General features: G+C 46.8%; 1 protein-coding gene across 7 annotated transcripts in view; it reads right to left on the bottom strand.

Moving 5' to 3' along the window:
- sei (potassium voltage-gated channel seizure) overlaps positions 1-23,463 on the bottom strand; it is a 318,213-nt gene that overhangs the window by 62,894 nt on the left and 231,856 nt on the right. For all 7 annotated transcript variants that reach the window (XM_075680320.1, XM_075680323.1, XM_075680318.1 and 4 more), the window contains 2 exons: positions 7,861-8,104; positions 3,866-4,047 (listed from right to left, as the gene is read on the bottom strand). In XM_075680320.1, coding sequence (XP_075536435.1) covers positions 3,866-4,047; positions 7,861-8,104 — 426 coding nt within the window. The remainder of the gene's footprint in view (positions 1-3,865; positions 4,048-7,860; positions 8,105-23,463) is intronic.

Below are 23,463 nucleotides of genomic sequence, written 5' to 3'. Positions count from 1 at the left end.
AGCGTGCTATTTGTTCATGATCTTCATTGCGCCTAAATGGGGAAACTTAATAAATTGGTTTAAATACGGCATTCACACAGGCAAATCAAACTTTCTTTTAAGTTTACTGTACTTTTACTACATGTGCAGCTTCCCTGTAGTTTCAGCAAATGCGTAGCTCTCTCCGTGCGGAGAGGCTTTCTGGATATTGGAGCTCACTTTGCATATATCAACAGAGGTCGCAGCCGAAAAGTTGTTTCAAAACCGTAGCTACGGCGCAAACTTAACTTATGCCAATCGATTCGCCCGAAGTCTGGCGATATTAAGCTGTTCATTGACCAACACCTATAAGGCAGATCTGTAGATATGTGCGGGGTTGAGTCATAGCCATATCTAAGATAGGTCTATCGTTCCATGTGCCTATATGAGGCAACCTTCCATTTTGATGCTCAATGAATGACTAAGCGAAGCGATGCTACTACGAGTGTACGGGGCTCTTCTCAAGAAGTGCCGGTTTACACTACTCACACAAAGTAAAACAGCACACTCTCCACAGTACGCAGGCACTACAGAAGTATATTTAAGTGAGCGTGTTACAAACACTAGGTTTCAGCTTAGACAATGGACAAAACGATGTTTGAGAGCCACTGGACATTCAGGGCACTGACAATAACATAGTACAAAATATTTTGTTATGTTTATCGTTAGTGAGTTGGCGCAGCGCTTTTCTTTGTCGTTTTTTTTTTGTGCGTTTGTCAGATAAAGTACGGCTTTTACGATAGTCGCAAATGCATCATTGTTGTAGTCATTGAATGTAATCCAACCTTCAAGCCTAGCGCAGTTCCTGCATGCCGGTGGGCTCGATCTGAGACTTGAGAACGCCCGGCGTTGCACATTTACGTCCAATTCATAATTTGCAAGCCCCCTTCCTCAACGCACCTTCTGCCTTTTTTGGACAAACTTTCCCCTTTCCTGATCCTAAATAGACAGCCAGAACTTAACGCCTTAGCCTAACTTATCAGCCTTTACTCCATAATTTTCACACTTCAGAACAACCTCAGATCTTTGTTACTAGCTGCGTCGTACAAACGCCAGTTAAAGTGTGTCAGTGTTGCACACTGCTGAATTCTTCCATACAGGGAAGGACTTAGTCAAGCTTGACTTCTGCAGCTTTTTTCCAGTTGCTTCCTATCTCTCCTCGAATAAAGATTGATTGATTGATTGATTGATTGATTGATTGATTGATTGATTGATTGATTGATTGATTGATTGATTGATTGATTGATTGATTGATTGATTTCTTATCTCTTCCTGACTTCGTTACAGCTCGCACTCCATCCATTAGATTTGTACCCATGCTCGTGCACTAAAACATTTAAAGCTGACAGGATGTTCGCCCCACTGAGAACGACAGTAAATAGGCACGCAACTATCCGTCACTTCAGTTCTCGAAGGCTATAGCACCACCTGTCAAAGAAAAAATTTAGATGTGACAGGTAGCACAGACCGTCATTTAGGTGTTAAGAAGGAGCACGCTGCCTCCGCTGATAATTCAAAAGTTCAAGCAGTGAAATACAAAGGGATCGATTAGTGTAATCATGTTCAACTTCTTTCTTTATTTTTCTTTCTGTCCAATGGCTCACGAAATCGACGGACAACAGCACCAAGCAGGAGACGTATCTACGTCGGCATGCCTAGTGGCCTCGCCTCCATCGGGGCTTCTACTACTAGCCACGAACTCCGCAACGCCTCTGGCGATGTGGCGCCCCATCTACGTACTACGTATATCGAAGCACAGGGACAGAAGTACAGACAGACACTAAAAGAACGACTCTTGCTGTAACAGTTCTTTCTTACCGGCAGTGTACAACGCAAAAGAACAAAACACGCTAAACACACCACGAGGCAAACAGTCAGTCTAACAGACAAACACACTCGAAACTGCTCGCTAAGGACATTCGCAAAGAGCCGTGCACGACGAAACAAAAGGTAAAGATACGCTCTGCCGCAACTCGGCATGATCTTCAGATGCAGTTGAGTCAAGCAATATTAGTATGGGGAACACTATCCGATGTTAATGGCCTGTTAAGAAAAGCTAAACGCAAGTGCTTGGTTAAGACGTGTTAGCAGGACGAGTACGGAGTGAATTCGAAGAAAGTAACACGAGCCCAGGAACACTCGCACACATAGCACTTATAGATATCGTAAGACGCCAGGAGAAATGAGCGAAGAAAAAATTAACTATTGAGTTACTTGTTGAGAGGCCAAATGCATTGCGCGCACTCTTCCTCCGTGCCTGATAAAGGCTTCGGATGTGTTGCTATCGTCGGATGTACCGTGTACACAGTTCTTACAGAACTAGAATAGAGCAATATTTTCACTGCATCGGTCTTCTTAAGGCACATCATTACTGCAAAATTTCGCGTTGCTTGTGCCGGTGCATACAGACCGATGGTAACACTGGAAGCTTGTTAAACAGCAACACCGTTTAGCAAATGTCTTACAATTTTTTTCAGGCTGTGAATTCCCTACCGATGTCAAATACTGTAATGCCTGAGCTGGCTATTCATAAAGTTGGTGTTCCCGACTTTCAATGGCACAGGTACTGGAAAAGCGTTCGTTGGAAGCTTTGAACTAAGCACTTCGAACAACCAGCCATCGTTTTTGCATGTCCCGTTTGATTTGAAAAAGCAGGAGCTCAAAAAGAAAAAAGAGACACGGACGGAAATGAGACAAGAAGGACTAACTTCCAACAACATAATGTGAATGATAAATGAGTATATACGGGCAGTCCGAGCCAAGGGTTATCATCTGCTCATGCGTAAATATGCCACCTCTTTGTCTGAAAGCGAGATGGAGGCCATGCTGACACATCCCTCCTAAAGTCTAGAAATCCGTTCTGATTCGGCGATTCCCTGTGTCACGCGCGTTTCACTCTTTTTGATAAATGAAGTGTTATCATCCACATGCGCAGACGATAACCACTGGCTCGGACAACACGTATATATTCGTGAATCATTCACAGTAATGTTGTTGGAAGTTTAGCGCCCGTCCTTGTTGTCTCGTCTCCGTCCGTGTCTTTTTTCTTTCTTTCTTTTAGTTTTTTTTTTGCGCTGCCGCCTATTCAAATATTGACCAACATTCTCAATTCGCCACATCGATTACGTTTGATATAGAGTTAGAGAATACAACTTCCTAAGCGTTATATGGTGGTAGCGTATAAACAAAACCCTTGTCATTTTTATGTGCATAAGTACCAGACCAGCATCTCCGTAATGCGCGTGGAACGTTTCAAGGGTAAAATATATTTTTCCGCCGTAAAATTATTGCCCTCCATGACGCTTTGATTCATTGCTGCGTAAGGATCCGTGAAGCTCGTGTGGGAAAAAATGGCATATAAATTTCAATACGATGCAGCATCTGCACTAAACATGTCCATTCCACTGCGACAGTGCCCACCATATGCTTGAAGATATGCGATTTTGTTGCATATAGGTGAAAATATGACTTCTCAAATAAATGTGAGAAGGTTACAAGGCATGGAGGCTCAGTTGGCTCACTTACCCTTCCAGGAGGTTAGGGAGAGAAGCTGGGTTTCGCCGCAATGCCTGACGTCAACTTCGGTGATATATAGTCGCATTAGACAAACGTTTTTTTTTCGTTTTTTTTTTCGAAATAGGGAATACGTTAAAGAGGCTTCACAACATTTTTTGGAACAGACGATACATTCAAAAGTGTCACTGTTCTTGAAACAGATGGCATAATTGGGCTTGAGAAACACTGTATGGCTCTAACTTCTATGGCACCTTGGTTTCAAACCGCCTCGAGGTATAACGTGCTTCAGTGATGACGCGGGAGATATAGGAGCAGACAAAGGGCGACTTACCTCATCAGTCTCGGAGCCGAAAAGGAGCAGATCGAAGGGGATGGCTGCAACGACGTCAATGATGAACCAGCCTCGCAGATAGTGGACGGCGATTTTGCCAGGATGCGAGACCACCTCGTCGTTCGAGTTGACGTAGGTGGTCCGGAAGTTGATCAAGATGTCGATCATGAAGAAGATGTCCACTGCGACAGAGCGCGAAGGGAACAAGACACCGTACAAGGGGCGGCAACTACGCGCGACGTAATTCGCACGATGAGGTATCCGTTTTCCTCCGTAATCACGCGGAAACGGTTTCGGTCATAATTAGAGAACGGCGTCTGTTCAGCGTAACGTAGACGCACCGATTCCGTTTTACACCATGCCGCGAATACGAAGTAAAGAGAGAGAAGTGGGTTCTTTATGAAGATCAGAAGGGTTAGCACTGTCTTGCGCAGAACTTGAGGGAGAACTACTCAGCGCCAAATACGTGACAAACGTGATCTATGTAGTTGTCGATAAATGCGCGCGCATGGTCTCGCTGCCTGGTAGATGCGTGAATTTAGCGCCTAACACATATTTCCGTTAAAGCACTTTAGGACGCAATGTTTCATTTATTGTTCAGTGTAGCTCAGTAAACGCGACCCTATACTTTTGGTGTGTGGGTCATCAGAGTAGTACTATTCTGAGAACAGAATGCTGAGCAAGCTGGCACGCTTTCAGGGTGTGGAAACATAAGCACGAAAAACGTGGGCACAAGCAGAACGCGCAGGACTGCACGCACAGCGATTTACAACTGAATGGCCGCACAGTGGCGGAACCGGAAGAATACAAAAAACCGACATGCGCATGCTCGAGGGAAGGCAGCGCCATCCCGTCAATCATGGATACTTGTGTGAAGTCACGAAACATGAGATTTAGGCATGAAAATTATTTTTTCTGCAATACAATCGAGGGCTTAATTAGTGCGAAAGCACTACCTGGCTCCTGGCAATGAGGAGGGAAGATAACCGATGGTCACTAAGAGTTACAGAATGGATTCCAAGGGAAGGGAAGCGTAGCAGAGGGCGGCAGAAAGTTGGGCGGGCGGATGAGATTAAGAACTTTGCAGGGACAACATGGCCACAATTAGTACATGACCGGGGTAGTTGGAGAAGTATGGGAGAGGCCTTTGCCCTGCAGTGGGCTTAACCAGGCTGAGGATGATGATGATGATGATGACTACCTGGCTCATTGGGCGTTTTTCCGATGTTCGGCGGTGGTGGTACATTTAATGGTGGGAACGCTAAAATGTGTGTATAGCATGTATGATATCGATATAGAGTATAGGAAAAGGTCATAATGCATGGAAATGGTTATGTAAACATATCCAGGTGTAATAAACTAAGAGATTTGAAAAGAAATTTCGGGATGCGTTTGCCCGTAGGCGTATTACAGCCCAGGCCGCCACGAGGAATCTTTTGCAGTAAGAAACAGACGCGTTACCTCTACTCCACACCAGCATTAGTTATCGGCGAGACGAAGATTATGGTTCGCGCGGCGCGCCTAGCGGTCCGTGACGTCATGGGAGTGGGCTCGCCACTTGTATATAAAAGGGACGCGCACGTTGGCTCGTCTCCATTGCGTGTTGCAGAATGGATCCAGGAGCATCTACTTCGGCGGCGCCTGCGAAGCCACGTAGTCGGTCGCGATAGTACGCCTCGGAAGAAGAAAGAAAAATCAAAGCCCCTTTCTTAAAACAAGATGATTGAATGCGAAGCTTTCCCCCAATGCAAGCTGAATCAGTCTAAAGTCAACGACAACGCAGCGAACGCAAGAAATTCTGAGCGACCCAGTGCTATGCATATGTGATTTGATTGCTTGTTTAGGATTCCATTTTCCGGATTCTAAGACGAGCCCGTATTCACGCACACTTGCTGGCTCCGATAAGCAGGGAAGCTCATTTCATCGCGACAGGGGGGGGGGGGGGGGGGGTCATGATTAGCAGGCGCAACTTGCGCTTCCAGTGAACTTTGTGCGCATGCGCTACTCTTGCTGAGCTCGTCGCTTCGCGCCGTCATCAGGCAATGACCGGCCGGCCAGTCGACGCTGGCACGGTACTACGAATGTAAACTGTAGTGTTCTACGCAGATGTGTAAGATGGCGTTCCTGCAGTGCGCTTTCGGTGCTCACGGACGAATCAGTGAGAGATAGAAAGCTTCGCTTTAATACGGTCCCAGCGTAACGCAGCTCGACGTGCAATGCAATTGTAATGCGATTACTTTTCTGAAGTATGCCTCTACGTACTTTACGAACCATGAGATAATGATCGTTGGCGTTGAACCTCCCCTACCAACAAGGACACCCTTACTTCGCTTGTAAATGGAGTAAATAAAGGAGATATTGTGCTGGTACTAAACGTGTGTGTTTCAATAAAAAATTGAGGAGCCCGCAACACTTGCGGGTCTACTGCGAAGAACTGAAGGGAACACATTGGTGAACTACATGGGGGACTACTTTGTGAAACCACATTAGGAAACAAAAGTGAATCATAACGGTTTTCCAATGTATTCACCCGTGTAGTTCCCAAATGTGCTCCCTTCAGTGCTTTCGCAGTACCCCCGGAATCGCTGCGCGCTCCCCTTCATCATATTTTTTTAGAGCTGAGACAATGCAGGGAAATACAGGGATAGGCGCTTTGAGCTCAAAATAAGCACGAAACGCGCTTTGATAGGCGCGTTTTGCCAAGATGCAAGGGATGCGGTGTCAGCTCGGCTGCAATATGACCAAGAATCCAAGTAGGCGCACCCTTGCGCTCCCTAAATTGGCTTCATAGAGCGGAGCTAGAGAAGTGTTCGTTACCGCTATGAACCTTGCGCGCGAGCGCGCTAGCGCCCAGGCTAAGCGGTTGTGTGTAAATTGCTAGCACACGCCTCTCCGAGCGGAGCGGACTGTAATCGCTTAGCTAAAACGCCCACGGTCTAACCTTACGATACACTGTCGCGATTGCAAGCGTACTCCTATAACTTCGCAGAGAGTAAAGTGGTAGAGTTCTGTACAGATATAGGACTGAAGTAGTGCACCCTATGGTCTAGACGTGGCAGATTATTGATAGCGGTAGAATGTGTGCGCTAGCCTTCGACTGTCTTGCGTAAAGCTGAATCGTCATGCCTAAACCATTATCTTTCGCGATTGCCTACTCGTGTCCACGATTGGCGGATGGGCGCGCTGCCTTCCCTCGAGCATGCGCATAAAGGTTTTGTATCGGCCTTGTCTTGCTTTGTTTCTGTCACTAAGCGACCATTTAGTCTATAGTTGGCGCTTGTGTTGGGGGGCTTCTCGTTGTTCTGTGTCCAAGTTTTGCAAATCCGTCTTTCTGTACGGAGGAACTAGTCTAAGCCGTTTCCTTTAACTGCTGGGCAAGTAGCGTTCATTCTAAAACCGCTTGCTACTCGAGCGCCGTAAAAAGCTATCATTTCACTGTTACTTTAGGCTATTACGTGCTGTGATTGACGCCCACGCTAGTCTATACACTTAAGGTCGGCGGACTGACCTTCGGCACGAAAGTTTCAATTCATATCACGAACTTGCAGCAGAACTCGATGTCAATAGCTGCTTCTCCTACGTCACCTAAACTATAATTACGCCGTTGCAGGGGTCCAGTGCTAATTTACGCACACTGTGGGTGTTTCTCCTGCTCGTCTCACCCGAGCAGAAAAATGATCATCACGCATCTCCCTTGTCATAAGCATCAAGAACATCTTTATTTCAACATTACGGTAATGCCCCGTTCAGTAAGGTACATAATTATCTTTAGCATTTGCAGGCCTGAGTGGTCATATATGCAGTGTACAAAGTTACCGCGTAAATTTCGTCAAAAAGCGAACCATCGTAAACTCAGGTTCAGTGCGTGCATAACTACGAATAACTGTGAACTAGGAGAGCAGACATTCACGACGCAGTTTTGGCGAGAGATGCAGAAGTAGATTGCGAAGCGCCAGAATTCGGGGTGCGAACGGCACCGAGAGGAAATTACGCACCGATGAGGTCGATGACTACGATGGGATCGTCGCCGTACTTTCGGTTGCGGCGCGAGTCGGGTCTCTGCTGGTCCAATAGGAAGGCGGCCACGTAAGGCGTGAAGATGGCCGTGTAGATGACAAGCAGCAGGATGACCCAGTCCCAGACCGCCTTGAACGGCGAGTAGTGAAGGATGGTCCACTTGTGCGTCCTCGGCTTCTGCAGCTTATACTCGGGGAGAACGTCCGCGCCCAGCGACAGAACCTGCGTTTCCGGGTGCCGCAACCCCCACGGGGAGCGGGAGTTAGAGTTGCGCGCCCCTCGGTGCCTCGCACCCAGCGTCACGCTGCAACGGCGCTTCTCTCTCTCTCTCTTCGTTAAAGAAGGGCCTGCGCGCGCTCGCCGCTGTGTCGGGGATCAGCCCAACGCCGCGCTAACGGAACGCTGAGGCAAACCTTCCCGCGCTCGCGAAAGCGGTGGTTTTAGCTGTTGGAGGCACTTCAGTGGCCTGCTCGAAGTCGGCTTCGCCTATCATAACAGGTTGCGCAGTTTTCTTCTACCCCCCGGCCCGCAGTGTTTACTCGAAAAAATCGCGCAGAAATACATGCAGGCACCCACAGGTTGTGCCAGAACCCGCTAGATGATCATCACCACCAGTGTGGTGAGGGCCTTAATTTTTTTCTTTTTTTTTACCCACGGCGTACAGTTGATTCACTGAGGCGCGTACACTTAAAAGAGTCGTTTGTTACGCACACCTTCTAGTCAGTGCGCATGATACGAAATGGACACACAGACCCCTAATTGCTGAGCGTTAAATCAATACCCGTCAGAACACGAGGACGTATTCAACAACTTATAGTGTATCGAGGACGCCGCAATTGCACAGATTGGCCACTGCGCGTTTCGTTGCGCTTTAAAGGCTCTCAGTGTTACCGCATTAGGGGCCCTACGATGTGGCTGTCCGCCTCCTGTGGAGTTTGAACAAGGCTCCGGGGGATTTTTTTAGTACGTTCTAGATCAGCAATCTTTGGGAGCATGCTTCGAGCGCAAGCTTTAAGACTAGAAGTTGTTGCGGCAGACACCAACAATTGTGAACAGAGCCTGCTACGTCGTGCCTCGTTAAGATCGATCTATGTTTTATTTTTAATCTCAATAAGACCTCGCTCTCCAAACAAAGATGCGGCACCCCTTCACGTAACTTCTCTTGCTCAAATCATGAAGCGTTAAGAATTGATATTACCAGCAAGAGCGACGCCATCAAACATTATATAATTGTACTGTAGAACGAATAAATACACAAATTCCGTAGTGTTCCCGAACCGTCCCCTGACACAGCGACGAGCGGGCCCACTTCGCGCACAAATGCGAGCAAGGCTTAAATGTATTTAGGCTGTATTATTATTTCTTTCTTTTGTATTCTCTGGCGTAGTTACAACTTCTGAGGACACACATATTTCGGCGCTCTGCGAGCATATATACTGTACATTCAAATAAATAGTCACCACACGACAACAGCGACACGGTGAATGTAGATTGTGAAACACCCAAGGGAGTAGGAAAGAGAGAGAAAAAAGAGACTGATTGACGGCAAACGCCCATGCTGGCAAGATATAAGTGGTACATAAAACACACAGTCACGATCCATGCAGCAGGTCTCTCGCGTGGTCTGAAGAGCGCCCGTGACAAACGAACGAGTCACACTGGGCTCGGCTAGGCGAAGACTTTTTTTGTGCCGGGAGGCCTTGCTCGCGCGACAACAACGCTATTGGCAGCGCGGCGCCGGTGCAGCGTAACGCGATTGTTCTTTTCTTCTTTTTTTTTCTGCTCGCGTACGAACGGGTCGAGATCAATGCGTACGTTCTGTTGCAAGGTCTATTACACACATCGACTCTCCGCCGCCGCTGGCGTTAGACGGCGGAGACATGCGACGCAAGCCGCCAAGAACGACACAGCCAAACAGCGACAACGTGCAGGCTTTGTTGGCGACGAAAGAAACCGGCCTCAGTGGTCGTAGCGCCATCTATGTGCAACGCCTTGTCTGGACTGTGGTGTGAGCCTCTGATTGTAGCGGGGCCTTTGGACTTATAGCGTTGTGTGACGGTATGCTCGTTACCGACTGACCCATTAGTTACCCAAGACAACTGAAGAATACCTTAAACGCCTTAAAATGATATAGTATTGTTTACTTGGTCACATAAACGAAATGGAGTAATTGGCTGGGCGTGAACTTGGTGGCTCTGGGAATCGAATTGATGAGCGCAGTCATTTCCTGAGCCTGCGCGAAAAATCGCGTCTATTTCATTACGGACGCTTCTTCGGCACATCGCATGATACCCCCACCGATTTGAGCTGTGGAAAAATCGGCCCGACAGTAAAAGCGTGCGTGTAACATAAAAGTAGATGGGCAATAATAGATGCATCCAATTTTGGGCTTTGCATAGGCGAATCTCCACAGCAGCGTGTTGACGTAGGAAAAGCCTGTGCTCTTCGCGCTAACTGAGACACTATTGGCAGTCTTTGTCGACACTCTCGTTCAACTTATTGGAAGCGACCTTGCTTTCCAGTCTGTTTATCTTTCGAACGACGTAATGCGATGTGTAACGTACTCGGATATTGCCTGCAGGCGTAGTTGTCCACACCTTACGGATACCTGATTTCGCCTATCAGAAGCCATCAGCGTCACCCTTTCCAGTATAGGCAGGCAGCAACGAGGCACCCAACCGGGTCCTCCCTCAAAGCGACGGCGCCGCGATACTGAGGCTGGTCCCTAGCGCGACCGACAGCGGACGACAGCCATCAACAGTCAGTGGCAGCCAATAGCAGAGCCAGCAGAAGCAGCAGAAGCAGCAGCGGGCAAGCAAGTTTAGACGGCGCATGCAAGCACAGCGCTTATAGGTGAGTGAGATGATCCTCTCCCTACCGCCGTGGCGAATCGAAGTTCCAATCCGGGAATTCGTCCAACACACGTTGGCGTTGCGAGGCGGCACGGCCACCTGATGCGTGACAGAGCCCTAATGCCCGGAAATCTCTTGGTACACACGCTTTAGGTCCCCACGTATACATCACACTTGTCAGGTGTGCATGTGCGGCCTTCTTTATCTCTTTTTGTATGTGTGTGTTGTGCTCTGAAGCGTTGTTTCGTGAGCGATGTGTTCGTTCATTTATTCGTGCTCTGTGCTCCTCTCCTTCGTGCATTCGCAGCGTCGCAGCTTAGGCTTGTGGCATTTTGGCCAGTATTCGTTTCTGCACATGTTTTAGTTCATGTGAAAGCGCTTGCCTGGAATAAACACCGGCTCGGCGCCGCAGTTACAGACGTAAAAAAGAAAAAAATGCGTAGAGGAATAGCGTTAACAATGCGCGATGGTAAAACAAGAATTGCCACCAGTTACAAAGGCACTCTATAGGCTTTCTTTCGGCAAGACAGATAAGACAATATAGTCTCGCAGCAACTATTAAGGTAAACATCGCCAAGTTAAAGCTTCCGGAAAGTCTATCATTCATAAAATCGGCGGATCCGCTACTACATTGAAGTTGAACCTACATCTGGGCAAATAAACATTGAAAAAGAAGGTACTGGAAGAGGGTACACCGGAAACAGGTGACGTCGGTTCATGTGTGTGATGATTAACGCAACGCCTGCACAATCATCCACTGCAACTTTTTTTTTTACATTTTCTTCCTATAAAAGCTTGTTTCCACGTAGCTAATTCTTCTAAAGGAGTTATGCAAAACACTCTGAAACGTCTCTGTCAATATGTTAAAAAGAACTTACGGTGCAATTCAAATTTAAGCGTTCTTGGTGCACTCCCACTAGTTATAAAGATGCCGCGGCAATATTTGCAATAATATTGTCGATGGCCCGCAAATTAAGGACGAAGTCATTTAGTTCTACTGTCGCCGAAGTCAACGCGAACTCATGTTTAATTAGTGTGAGCGCAATCACAATAAAAGCGCACAACAACATATACCAGGCTACAGACTCGTATCTTCGTGAACGGAAACGTCGTGGAGAATAAAGAATGTGAATTCAGAACTTTATTCAGGATGTTCAAGAACATGGAGCTTTGTCACGGTGCGGTGCAACTGCAAGTAAAATGCGCGCGATTTCCCTGCCCTTGCATGGAATGCGCACACCTGAGATTACTTCGCAGAAGAGCCTCGAAAATCGTTCAGCCAGTAATATATGTATAACATTTAATGATACGAACAGATGCAGCAAGGGAAGCACCGAGGCTAGGGCGAACGGGTTTCCGCTAAGAGGGCGACTTGGTTTGGTGAACCCCAAAAAGCGCAGTTGTTGCGCCGGCCTAACAAGCGCGAGCGCTGACAATACTGAAAACCGCAAAGCGGCTATTCCAGGGCGATACAAAAAGCCGCGAAGCAGAGCTGCACAGTAAACATTTGGCACAAAAGGACACAGCAATAAAGCCAATGCAATGCTGGCATTTTTTTCCCCGCATGAAGCTTACGCACAGGTGCCGCTTTTGCACGAAGACACGGGCAATATCGAAGCCACGTAAATTCATTGTCATCACGCAGTTTACACGCAGCACTATTTAAGAAACAGGCGCAGACTGTCCTGTTGTTCGAACTCCCACTGCGTCGAGAACACCTTAGTTTTGCATTCGTGGGGTTTTGTGTATTACCTATATCCCAGACTAAAATATGACCATTTCTAAACTATACACTCTTTAAATTCACAATCATCGCCTTCTGCTGACTGTCCATGTGATGAGAAATAGAAGGCAACCAGAAACGTAGTGATTCCTGAATATGCCCCACCCTTCTGAAATCGCTCAAAATTCCGACACAGTTCAGTTGAACGTCACTGATACATTATGCAAAATAGAAGTGAGGCGTGCAGACAGGACACAAGAGTAGAGAAGTGGACAACATGAACGCCGACTATCAACTGAAGGGGGCACTGAGGCGAAAAAAGAAAGAAGGCACAAAACTCATCTGCGCATGTTTTGTGCCTTCTTTCTTTTTTCGCCTCAGTGCCCCCTTCAGTTGATAGTCGGCGTTCGTGTTGTCCACTTCTCTATTCTTGTGTGCTGTCTGCACGCCTCACTTCTATTTTGCATAATGAATCCTTACCAACTAGCTCAACTTTCTGCTGTTCTAAGCGTCACTGATAGTTTTGCGTGCTGCTTCCACACTTGTCCACGTGTTTACAATGACACTTCGATTACTACTGCGGTGGATGGCGGCATTTTCTAATGAAAAATAAGCGACGACCATTCCACTCTGTGAAGATAGAATGGCAGCAAAAGCTGACGACAGTCAAAGTTCACAAACGAAAAGCAAAGTGCTTTCGCTGCCATTCCTTCTTCACAGAGTGGAACGGCTACCCGGGCTAGCGATTGTCGTTTTCCTTCAGCATCGTAGGACGTTCTTCGCCGGTTCTTCCCTCCGTCGCTCCTCGTACGCATGTGGTTCTTCGGGTGTTCGAACTATACAGGTCCGCCACATCGATAACGCAGCTGTTTTTAGCGCCGATACGTCTCCTGCTTATATGCTGCGATAACCTTGACGTCAACCTATTTCTCACGCCAAGCGTTCTAATTTGTTAAGCATTTTGACATCTGCACCGCCGCACTGCACGCGTATGTGATCACACACAAAGCAAACAATGAAACCCATTGTGTATGGGTTTCTTAGAAATCGCTAAGTCCGTTTCTGTTGCCGGACGCTGAAAAACTACGGAAGGCTAGTCAAATACAGCTTTCGCTATAAAATAAATAACTCACTACTGACAAAATGGCAAGAGAAAAATTATAGAGTTTGTAGTGATTTATATGCCATTAATCACCATATTTTAAATTATTCACCATATCTATCACAACAAACATTTCTGAGAAGCTTGAATATCTTTATTATTTTTTTCTTAACCTGCGTTTGACGAAAAGACTTTCTGTTCAGTGCTTTCCACAGACAAAACATAAAGCAATTAATTTCATTTTCCACTTCTTTCGATTCCTGTACCCACGGGTACACTGGCCGTGAAATGTACCTTTACGCAAATTTTATTTTTCATCCATATTGACCAATTTATGTTCTGCTGATAGATCCCGCATTTCTTCCAGTGGTCAATTATTAATGGGGAGGGAAGCGCATCTAGCTGGGAAATGGGTTGAAGGGTTGCCGTCATTTTGATACCTTCTGGTATCACCAGCTACAGGGTGATAACAGAAATTAAATAAGGCGTTTCAATACGATCCCAACCTAGCTACAGAATACTTCGTTATTATTTATGTCGCATTACACTTTTCACCATGCTACAAGTGTTTTTTCTATAATTTAATATATACCACAGGGAGCGTCTTGTCACCTGCCGCACAGCGTACGACCGTATGAAAGAGAATCCTTTATCAGTATCACGGAGCATTACTTGGCCTTGTTCTCACGTAGCGTTTTCTTTAAAATACGTACCACAGGTTCACTAAACCGAAAAACAGCGCACACGAACAGGCTATGGAAGGGTGGTGGATGGAAGGTAGATCCACTTAACGCTGACTTGCACTTTCGTCCGTGCTGTTGTTTCAGTTTAATGACTGTTGACCAACATGCCCAACAGCGAACTCTCCCAATGCGATACACAATTTCCCCAAGAGCTACTCGGCAGATACGATAGGCACAGAGTTCGAAACCGCAGTCCTGCGGCAATCGCTTCCCAAATTCAGCGTAATCGTTCCCGTTCACATTAGACCTGGCGTGCATGCGTGGGTCGGCGCATCCCTCTCATCGTGAGACACTATACAACCAGCGCCACGGTCAATGAGAACAGTCAGTCAGGACAAACAAGGCTGCTCCGTGTAGTACACGCGGCCCCCAATTTTTCGTTTTTCCGTTATTTGCTGCCTTTTGCTCTCCGAGCAAGCGACCATAGCAGTGAGTGCCGGTGCAGGCAGCTGGGGAGTAGAGTGCGCGGCGGACAGCCACCAGGTGGCGCTGCCAGCGTCGCCGCCGGCCGGAATGGAGTCCAAGGCCGCCAGGGTCGATGCCGTACGTGGCCCGGTCACGCACGCTTCTTCCGCCCCCCTCGCCCTCTACCGGCCTTCACTGGGCCATGCCGTGCACAACCGTGGCGTGGCGATAACACACAGGAAAACGACACGGACGCGCAAAATGACCCCGACCTGCCAGACTGGAGAGTGCGGCAAACGCAGAGCGTTTACAGTGAAAAAAGCGCTGTCGCGCCGTGCAACCTTGTTGGTGCTGGAGTATATAATAGAGACCATTAACTCGACGGAAACAGAACCATCGCCACGATGTCGATCGTGCTCTGCTTACTTCGTAGCGCGAAGGCTTTGCCATCGATATGATTGTAATGCAGTCGCTTCTCTTCTCTCGGTACTTTGAGATAGCAGCATCTGCGCGCAGCAATGTTATGTCTTTCACGCTGGGCAGTCGACGTTTCAAGAGATGTCGCCACTTGCACTTTGGCGTCGATGGCTGTCCTCACTGGCACCGCAACACCAATACGTGAACGCAAAGCCAAACAGAAACCATCGAATATAGGTGAACATGTGACTTATACTACATTACGCACAAATGGAGCCGTGCGAGCAATTGCAGTAATTGCGGAGAGGCCACATGAAATTGTTGAATGACCAAAAATGCGACACAACTCTTATTGTGTTTGTTGCGGTGCATAGCTGCAAGCTGCTCTCATCGTTGTTCGAATGTTTTGTCACCTATATATACTTAGATACATTAGAGCAACAACATTATCCTGACATGGATGTACAGATAACACTTCTGCGATAAATAACAGGTGCATTATATCAGGCTTAGTGGCTTTATGCAACGAAAGCGGCGCGAAGGAGAAATGCGGGTATCTGAAACTTCAAGTTGTCGCAGTTGTGGACACGTCTCACTGGCATAGGCCCCTTCAAAAAGATCACCGCGCATACAAAAATAGACGAACATTGCTCCTCGCATCTCTGGTGGGATTCTTCCGGAGAAAAAAATAAAACAAGTACTCCACAATGCTGAGAAGTCCACGACGTCACGCAATGAAGACATTGGGGCGTCGGTGTTCGAAATCAAAAAAGGCAAGTGTCGCCTCCGTTTTCCGCCCTAGTAAACACCGTGACCACTGACTAGACGTATAGGGGATCGCAATATACTGGTGTAACGTGTCTAATCAGCCATTTTAACATACTCACTTCCCAATGGTACTGCCGCGTTTGCTCGAGTTCTCTCTAAATCAGCAACACATCTTACGTATTATCAGCTTTAACGTTGTTGGGCCAAACAAAAGTTTTATTAGCTGAGACGCAACTAATGGCAGCGACATCAACAGCATAACGGTAATACAGCACTGGTAGTGCACGCGTGTCAGGCTAAGACTGTCTAGTGCATATTTCTACGCTGGCGCATCCTTACTGTCGTTAACGCGCACCTAAAGGTGTGTTGCGAGCGACAGCCTTCGAGTAAAGTATGTCGTAACGTTTCCAGTGTCTAATATAGGTCTAAAATGTCATACTGATATTCGTGACTGTTGCTAAAGTGTGAAGTACCGTGCTGCGTCTTTGCCAAAACGGTTACGCCTCGACATAAGAAAAACATGATCGCACCAACACTTCACTGCATTCCTTCTTCTTTGCTTTTTTTTCTTCTTGAAAACAGATTATTCGTGTTTCGTAGGTACAGCTCTGTGTGCCGGTGCTACGATGTGCAATCGCCATATTCTTGGAAAAGTAGTACGATGCGTTATTTATGTCGCGACTGAAACGAGACAGAAAGAGAGACAGAAACGAAAGAAAAAATATACAATAACGTGTGTGTTCAGTGCAAGTATAATACTATCGCAGACAACTACGCAGGACGAAGAGATACCTCACCGCAGCTTCCTGCGTTTGAACTGACAGTCTGGACCATTTGTGACTAATTTTCAGTCTCCGAACACACCGACATTTGCGTATCGGTTACGCCAAATTAACACCCCGAACTAGAAATCGAATCCTTCCTCCCCTTCCCCCCCTTCAAAAAAAAATATACCCAATCAGGTGCTCGACTTAACAGTTACAGTATGTTGTATTACCATGAATTACCTTTGCAGATCACTGCCTTTCACGCATTTCATCAGAGCACAAACTCAAAATATATTGTAGGAAACAGGCTCTAGCAAATATGGGCTGACATGTAGGCAGCTATTGGTTGACCGGCAACTTCCACGTGGCCGGAATCACCGCTTCTTACAATTCCGTCTTCATTTTTGCTATGGTGCACAACAGCTAGATTTTATGTGATGTTCACACAGCCGTGATTTAATTTCATCGGTAATTACGAGCTCTCGCTACTATTCAAATCTAAAGGATTATTATTATTATTATTATTATTATTATTATTATTATTATTATTATTATTATTATTATTATTATTATTAGCCTGAATATGCGAAACCCGTATTGCCAAATTACGACTCCTGTAAAGGGTGCACCACTTCTCGCATAAGTGTGTGCGGAGAAGCCACTATTCGCAATGCAGGAGACATTTGGTATTTGTATGTATATATATATATATATATATATATATATATATATATATATATATATATATATATATATATATATATATATATATAAACGAGAAGAGAGGGTCCCGAAGAGAGAAGAGAGAGTTAACCGAGGGTCCCTATTTTTATTAGTCATTTCATAAGAAGCCAACAAACACTTACACCAAGGACAACATAGGGGAAATTACTTGTGCTTAATAAATGAAATAAAGAAACGATAAATTAGTGGAAATTAAAGTGGATGAAAAAACAACTTGCCGCAGGTGGGAACCGAACCCACAATCTTCGCATTTCGCGTGCGATGCTCTACCAATTGAGCTACCGCGGCGCTGTTGCCCCATCCACTGTCTTGGGTATGTTACCGAAATTGTTTACATTTCGAGCTGGTAAAATCGTTCGAAATGATCGTACAGCCACACAAATCCCTACGAATCGCTTGTTTGTACGCACTCGTTTTGTAGGGTCTTGTCGCATTTTCACGCGCTGTCCAAAACCATTCACATAAGTACAAAAACGTTCACTTGACAACCCCTCTTGGTTTCGGGTGAAGTAAAATAAAGAAGGAATACTCCTATTATGTAGCCTTCATCACGCTCACCACCCCCGTCGTAAATATAAACGTAAACTGAACGAATGCCCTATGCTATAGCGCAGGCAGAGGTGTTCCAAACAAAAATAACGACAGGGCCAATCATAATCATAGTGGACGTTCGCGAAACGTCTCAGTTAGTTTCACCATTCTATATACAAAGAGCCGATGTGGAGAAAGCGCAAGGGTTCGAATCACGTTGTTAACAAGTGAACAGCTAGCGCGACGCGGCGAGTCGATAAAGAAAAATAATAAATAACTGGGCCTCGGAACAAAACGCGACGGAGGTGGCCCGATTCCAGTGCAAAATCTATTCTGGGAAATACGCGCCGCGCACTCTTTCAGTCATCGCCGAGCGGCGCCCTTGGACTCGAAGAACGGTGTCACCGCAGCTCAATACAGACTACCCTCCCCACCACACGCTCGTTCCCACCTCTCCCCCTCCCGACTCCTTGCTCTGCAACTCGTCCGTTCCCACCGCAAGAAGAGCGCTGGTAGTCTTTCTTCAGCCCCCTTGTAGCCTGTGTGGCATGTGGGCTGTCTGTGTTGGCTTTCTTCGAACTTACTTATTCATTTATTTTTTGGCTCATTTGCCACAAAGCTTCGCCTTCATGCAGGCAAACATTGGCCCAGAAAGGACGGCGCTGTTCGGAAACCGACGAGATCAAACGTGTTGTTTTGCTGTAGTCGGAGTGTTCTTCTTTTCCCCAGTCTTATTATATATATATATATATATCGCTCTCTTTCTCACTGCGTGCACGCACATCTGTGTGTTTCTTAAAGGCCGGTAACTGTATCGAGATTCTGTCGCTATGAAGTAAGTGTATTTCAAACAAGCTACAGTCCCATTGGCGTGAAGCTTTATTTTCCTCACTTCCCTTTTTTTTTTTTTTGCTTTGCAATAAAATTGGTAGCTACGCGGACACCGATCCGGCTCCTCTGCGATTAGCCCGTTACCACACCACGCTTTCTTTAGTTGCTGTCATAGGCAATGCTGAAAGCCTTGTTTCTTTCTTTCCTTCTTTCTTCTTTCCTTCGTCTTTTTCCCCTCAAAATTCGGCATGCTACGATCTCTGCAACGATAAGACCCGGTGGCACATTTCTACATAAAGCGGGGGCACTTAGAAGAGGCGCCGAGCATTGAACAACTGTGAGTTGTCTTCATCGGGTTAGAAAGCCTACCTTCGCTCGTGAGATCTCTTTATTTGTGTATTTATTTATTAAGGAGAAATGGAAACAAGCTTACATGTATAGGGAGCAAATACGAGCGCATGCAATGTTAGAATCACTTCGTTCCCGTGTTTTGAAGACATTTGCCAGCAACCGAAAGGAAATGAAGAAATAAAAGAAATAGACGTTTTCACCAGTGCCCTGCTTTTATACCACCGTCGTAAAAAAACTCTCTGCATAGAATGTGTTGCCATTAAAGGTAGTAATTTCTTTGGGCCGTTATTCTGAAGTATAGCTCGACGCAATAACGTTTCCTAGCCGGTTACCCCTGTTTCGTGTCTTCATATCACTAACCATTTATATCGCCTTATATAAGGAAGACCTTCCCACGCCTTCTACATTTGCAGCCCCGCTATTCGCTTTTTCGTGCCGCTAGAAAAGATCGACTTGCCTTTGCACTGTGCTGTTCCGATGCAGTGGAACAACGCAGACAGGGGAGATCTCATTCATGTCTTTCTAAGGCTGACTTTGGCGTACGGACGATGGCAATCTATTTGCGTTTCTCTGCGCGGCCGTTGCTACATCTCCAATACACACGCGACGCGTCCATGGCATCGCGACGCGATGTTTACTTGTTTACGAGGCGTTCACTTCAAGCATCTGTTTGCTCTTCGCGTTTGGGAGGTGTCGAGGAAGTGTACATCTGTACCGCGCTTGCTCGGTAAACACGGTACGGATGGAAAAGATTGCGGCTTCCGTTTAAAAGAGACCGCCCACACACACACACACATGCGCACACACGAAGGCGCGCACAACCCGCTAACATGTTCTCGATGGAGAATTTTGAACGCTTGCAACGTAGACTAGTTTTTTTTTTGTCAGCTTTCTGAAAAGAAAAAGAAACGAACTTCCCAAAAAAGGACGAGAAATGGTAGCATTTTATTGCATTCGGCCGCGTCCTACTCCTATAAGTTCTTTAAGTGAGTGCGCACCGGTGCGCGCAATTTTGCACACACAAATACACACACACACAAACGAAAGCACGCACGCTGTGGGATGAAGTCCGCAGAGGTGACAATAAATGAATAATAAAACGAGATCAAGCGGGGTGTTTCCAACCCTCGCGCTTTTTCTTTCCAAGCATACACATACTCGCACGCTCAAAACGTGAATGAAAATAGGGGGGAGAGAAAGGGGAAAGGAGTTTGCGTTGAGTGGGGAGGAGGTCGACGGTGGGCCTGAAGTCAAGGCATTTCAGCCAAAGCAATGAAACGATCAAGAGTCAAGACGGAACACGCGAGAAAAAAAAAAGAAATAAGAAAGAGAGAGAGAGAAAGAAATAAAAGATTCAGGATCAAAACACGAGATCGATGAAAGAGTGGCCGAAGAAAATGCACCTGCCGCACCGCGCTGGGTCCCTCATCGTCGGCCAAGCACTACGTGTGGCCGTGGCTCCATTTCCAAAAAAGGGGCTGCGCGCAGAGCAGAACGAAAATGGCAGCCTGTTTCGCGTTCACCCTTTATTTATTATGTTTTTGCCTCTGTGTCTTTTCTCGGACCCCCTTCCCCCAGTTTATTTCTCGGTCTCGCGCGTAGCCAACATGCGATTAGCGGCGTTCGCGGGACGCGCCACACGGAAGGTGTCCTTCGGCAGCGGGAAAGTGTGGGGAATGAATGCTCTTGGCTGCCCAATGGCGACGTCACGATAAATTGAAATGAAATCGCGCTTGATGTTTCGCAAATTTCTTTTCTCGGTGTATCTGTAAAAGGCGTTGCCTTTTCCGCTGCATAAGCACAGCAACTGCCTTGGCTAGGTGACAAAAACAAAGAAAAAAAAGGTAATATTTGCCATTGTGCAGCCTCCTTTCTGGGCGCCTTTGAAGACGTCGTTTGGCACTTCGAACGAGTTCGCTCAGGGACGTTGCTCATTGCGAAAAATCAATGCGTTAAATAGCATCGCTGACTACAAAATGTGATAAAAGCACGACATAACTATCATTTGGGGACATGAATGTTTGTTTTCTGTTCTGTGTATGCGCGCTAATGCTGTGCTAACGATAAATGATGAAGGAGAAATGCTTGCCTGACTGGTTTGTAAACATCTCTTAAGAAAACTGCAAATTAATACCTTCCGAGGAAGTACGTTAAGCAGCGTCGACAATAAGCTAAAGATAACAGCTCACATCAACCGTCTCTTTCTTTTATTTTCATTTCAATAAAAATAAAAGCTCATACCTTGTGAGTTTGTAATCCTTCATTGTAGTGTCTATGGAAGACTAAATGGCATTATGAATGAAGATACGTCCGTAAGTACCAACAAATGAAAAAAAAGCAAAAGTTAGATTTCAGTTATTTAATCTTCTTTTTCAAAGCCTGTGGACGCTAAGCAGTATTGAAGGGTTGACGGAAACGTAAACACGGCGGTGAGAACAAAGATTTCGGCTATATTTCCGTTCGTCTCTCTCCCTTCATGGTGGAGCGAGCGTGAACAACACACATGACTCTGGTTCGAAGTAAGTCACCGCACCGGTATGGCCGTCAGCGCTGCTTGTAACGACAACGCCAGCGACGTAACCATCGAGCACGTTCTTTGCAATTATCTCAGATACAGCGTACAGAGACTGCCTCCGACAACCTCCCGCTTTCGTAGCAAACGACCGTCTCTGTGCTGGAAGCCTCTACAACTCTCTCGGCAGAATACGGTAGAGACAACGCTGAGCAAATTGTGATCGCCATTGCGCTGATCCAGCGCGTTTAATTTTGTTAGAACGCTTTTTTTTTACAGCGAAGCTGTATATGGCTAGGTTCTGGAAATAAATTGCGTGCGTCTGTCGAGCCGTCTATATCTGGAATTTCTCGCTATACATGAGCCGATCCGGAAGAGAATGCATTGCAGACAAGCAGGCTTTAAGCACTCCACCAATTTACAAAAATAAGTTTAATATCTTAGGGACAAATACAACCCGTATCAGGTTGGCCGCGTTGGCCATGTGTACGTTCACACCACCCTCTCTTTGTCGGCGTTCCAAGCGCTTGCTTATCTCCGTTCCTTTCCTTCCTCTCTCCCATGGTGGCGGTCCCGCAAGCGTGCTGCCTGCCAGGACCGCGAAGCGGAAAGAAATGCGAACTGTCCATGTGGCCTAGACTTCGAACGTTTCACCGGAGCAACGGCCAAGTTTCAGAGGGAGCTTGTGGGGAACCAATTTTGTGTGCCCTGCGTTGTGTGTGACCAGTTCTAGATTACGAGCGATCTCACAGCCATTACTGCACCGCGGGACGTCGACCAACGCACGATCGCCTTGGCTACAGGGAAGCAGCGTGCGCCCTCGGAGTGCGGTGAGATGCGTATCTGTTCTACGGGCCAGGATTCGTCAGTAAAAGGTGTCGTGCCACGTTTTGCAACTGTACATGCGTATGTATACCCCCAGGTGCATCATCGTCTTCCCAGGCTCATCATCGTGGAGGAGCGATTCATCGCGCCTCGCCTTCCATTTATGTACACACGGCAGTGGACAGTTCGCCATTAAAGGCCGCACATACACAGCTTCGCTGATCATCCACTTTCACAGGGTGGAATGGCACTGAATTTTTTTTAATAATTTTAATCTTTCTGTCTCCCCTCCGCACTGCTCCTCCATTATAAGGTGGCAAGCCGGATGCTCTCTTCCGATTAACCTCTAAGAAAGCAATGCACGCATTGCTACGATTTCTGAGATTTGCTAGCCTGAACGAGTAACTGTAGGACGTTTGGGCACTTTCGCTTCTGCGTGCTGTTAACGCCGCGTTCCCTTCCTCCCTCACTTCTTTCTTTCCTTCCCCTCTGCCCCTGTTTCCCTGTGCAGGGTAGCAACCAAGATGCCCATTGATTGGCTCCTTCCTTTCTCTAAGTGCATTGTATATCTCTATCACTGCTACGACATTGGGGTCCGCGATGTTGTTCAGGGCCTGCGGTTTACGTGGCGAGAAAACTTTACAGGGAATTCACGGTGGGGATCAACTTCCGAAAAGTTAAGAGGAAGCTGCTTAAGCTGGCTTCAACAGCCAGCGTCCTACAACAACAGCTATTCAGAGCCGCCATTCCGGCGCCTTCAGAAAAGCAATTCGGCGCACCGCGAGACCGACAGCTTCCCTTTTATGTCCCATAAATAGTTCAGCGACCCGCTCTTTCGAGACGGCATCCGGCTGTTGATCAAAGTGTGGGGCTTCGAGATTCTGAGTGCAGTTTTTGCTCGCGGTTAAGCGAGCCCCGGGCAAGCGCTCGCTTCAACCATTCACTTCTCTTCAGCTTTTGTTTTCTTCCCGCCTTTCCTAGCTTCCGCGGCAGCAGATGACGTCTCCAGA

The sequence above is a fragment of the Dermacentor variabilis genome, chromosome 2 (genome assembly GCF_050947875.1).
Source record: "Dermacentor variabilis isolate Ectoservices chromosome 2, ASM5094787v1, whole genome shotgun sequence".
NCBI classification, from domain to species: domain Eukaryota; kingdom Metazoa; phylum Arthropoda; class Arachnida; order Ixodida; family Ixodidae; genus Dermacentor; species Dermacentor variabilis.
Note: the sequence above shows the minus strand (reverse complement) of the source record. Positions and strands in the feature narration are given on the sequence as shown.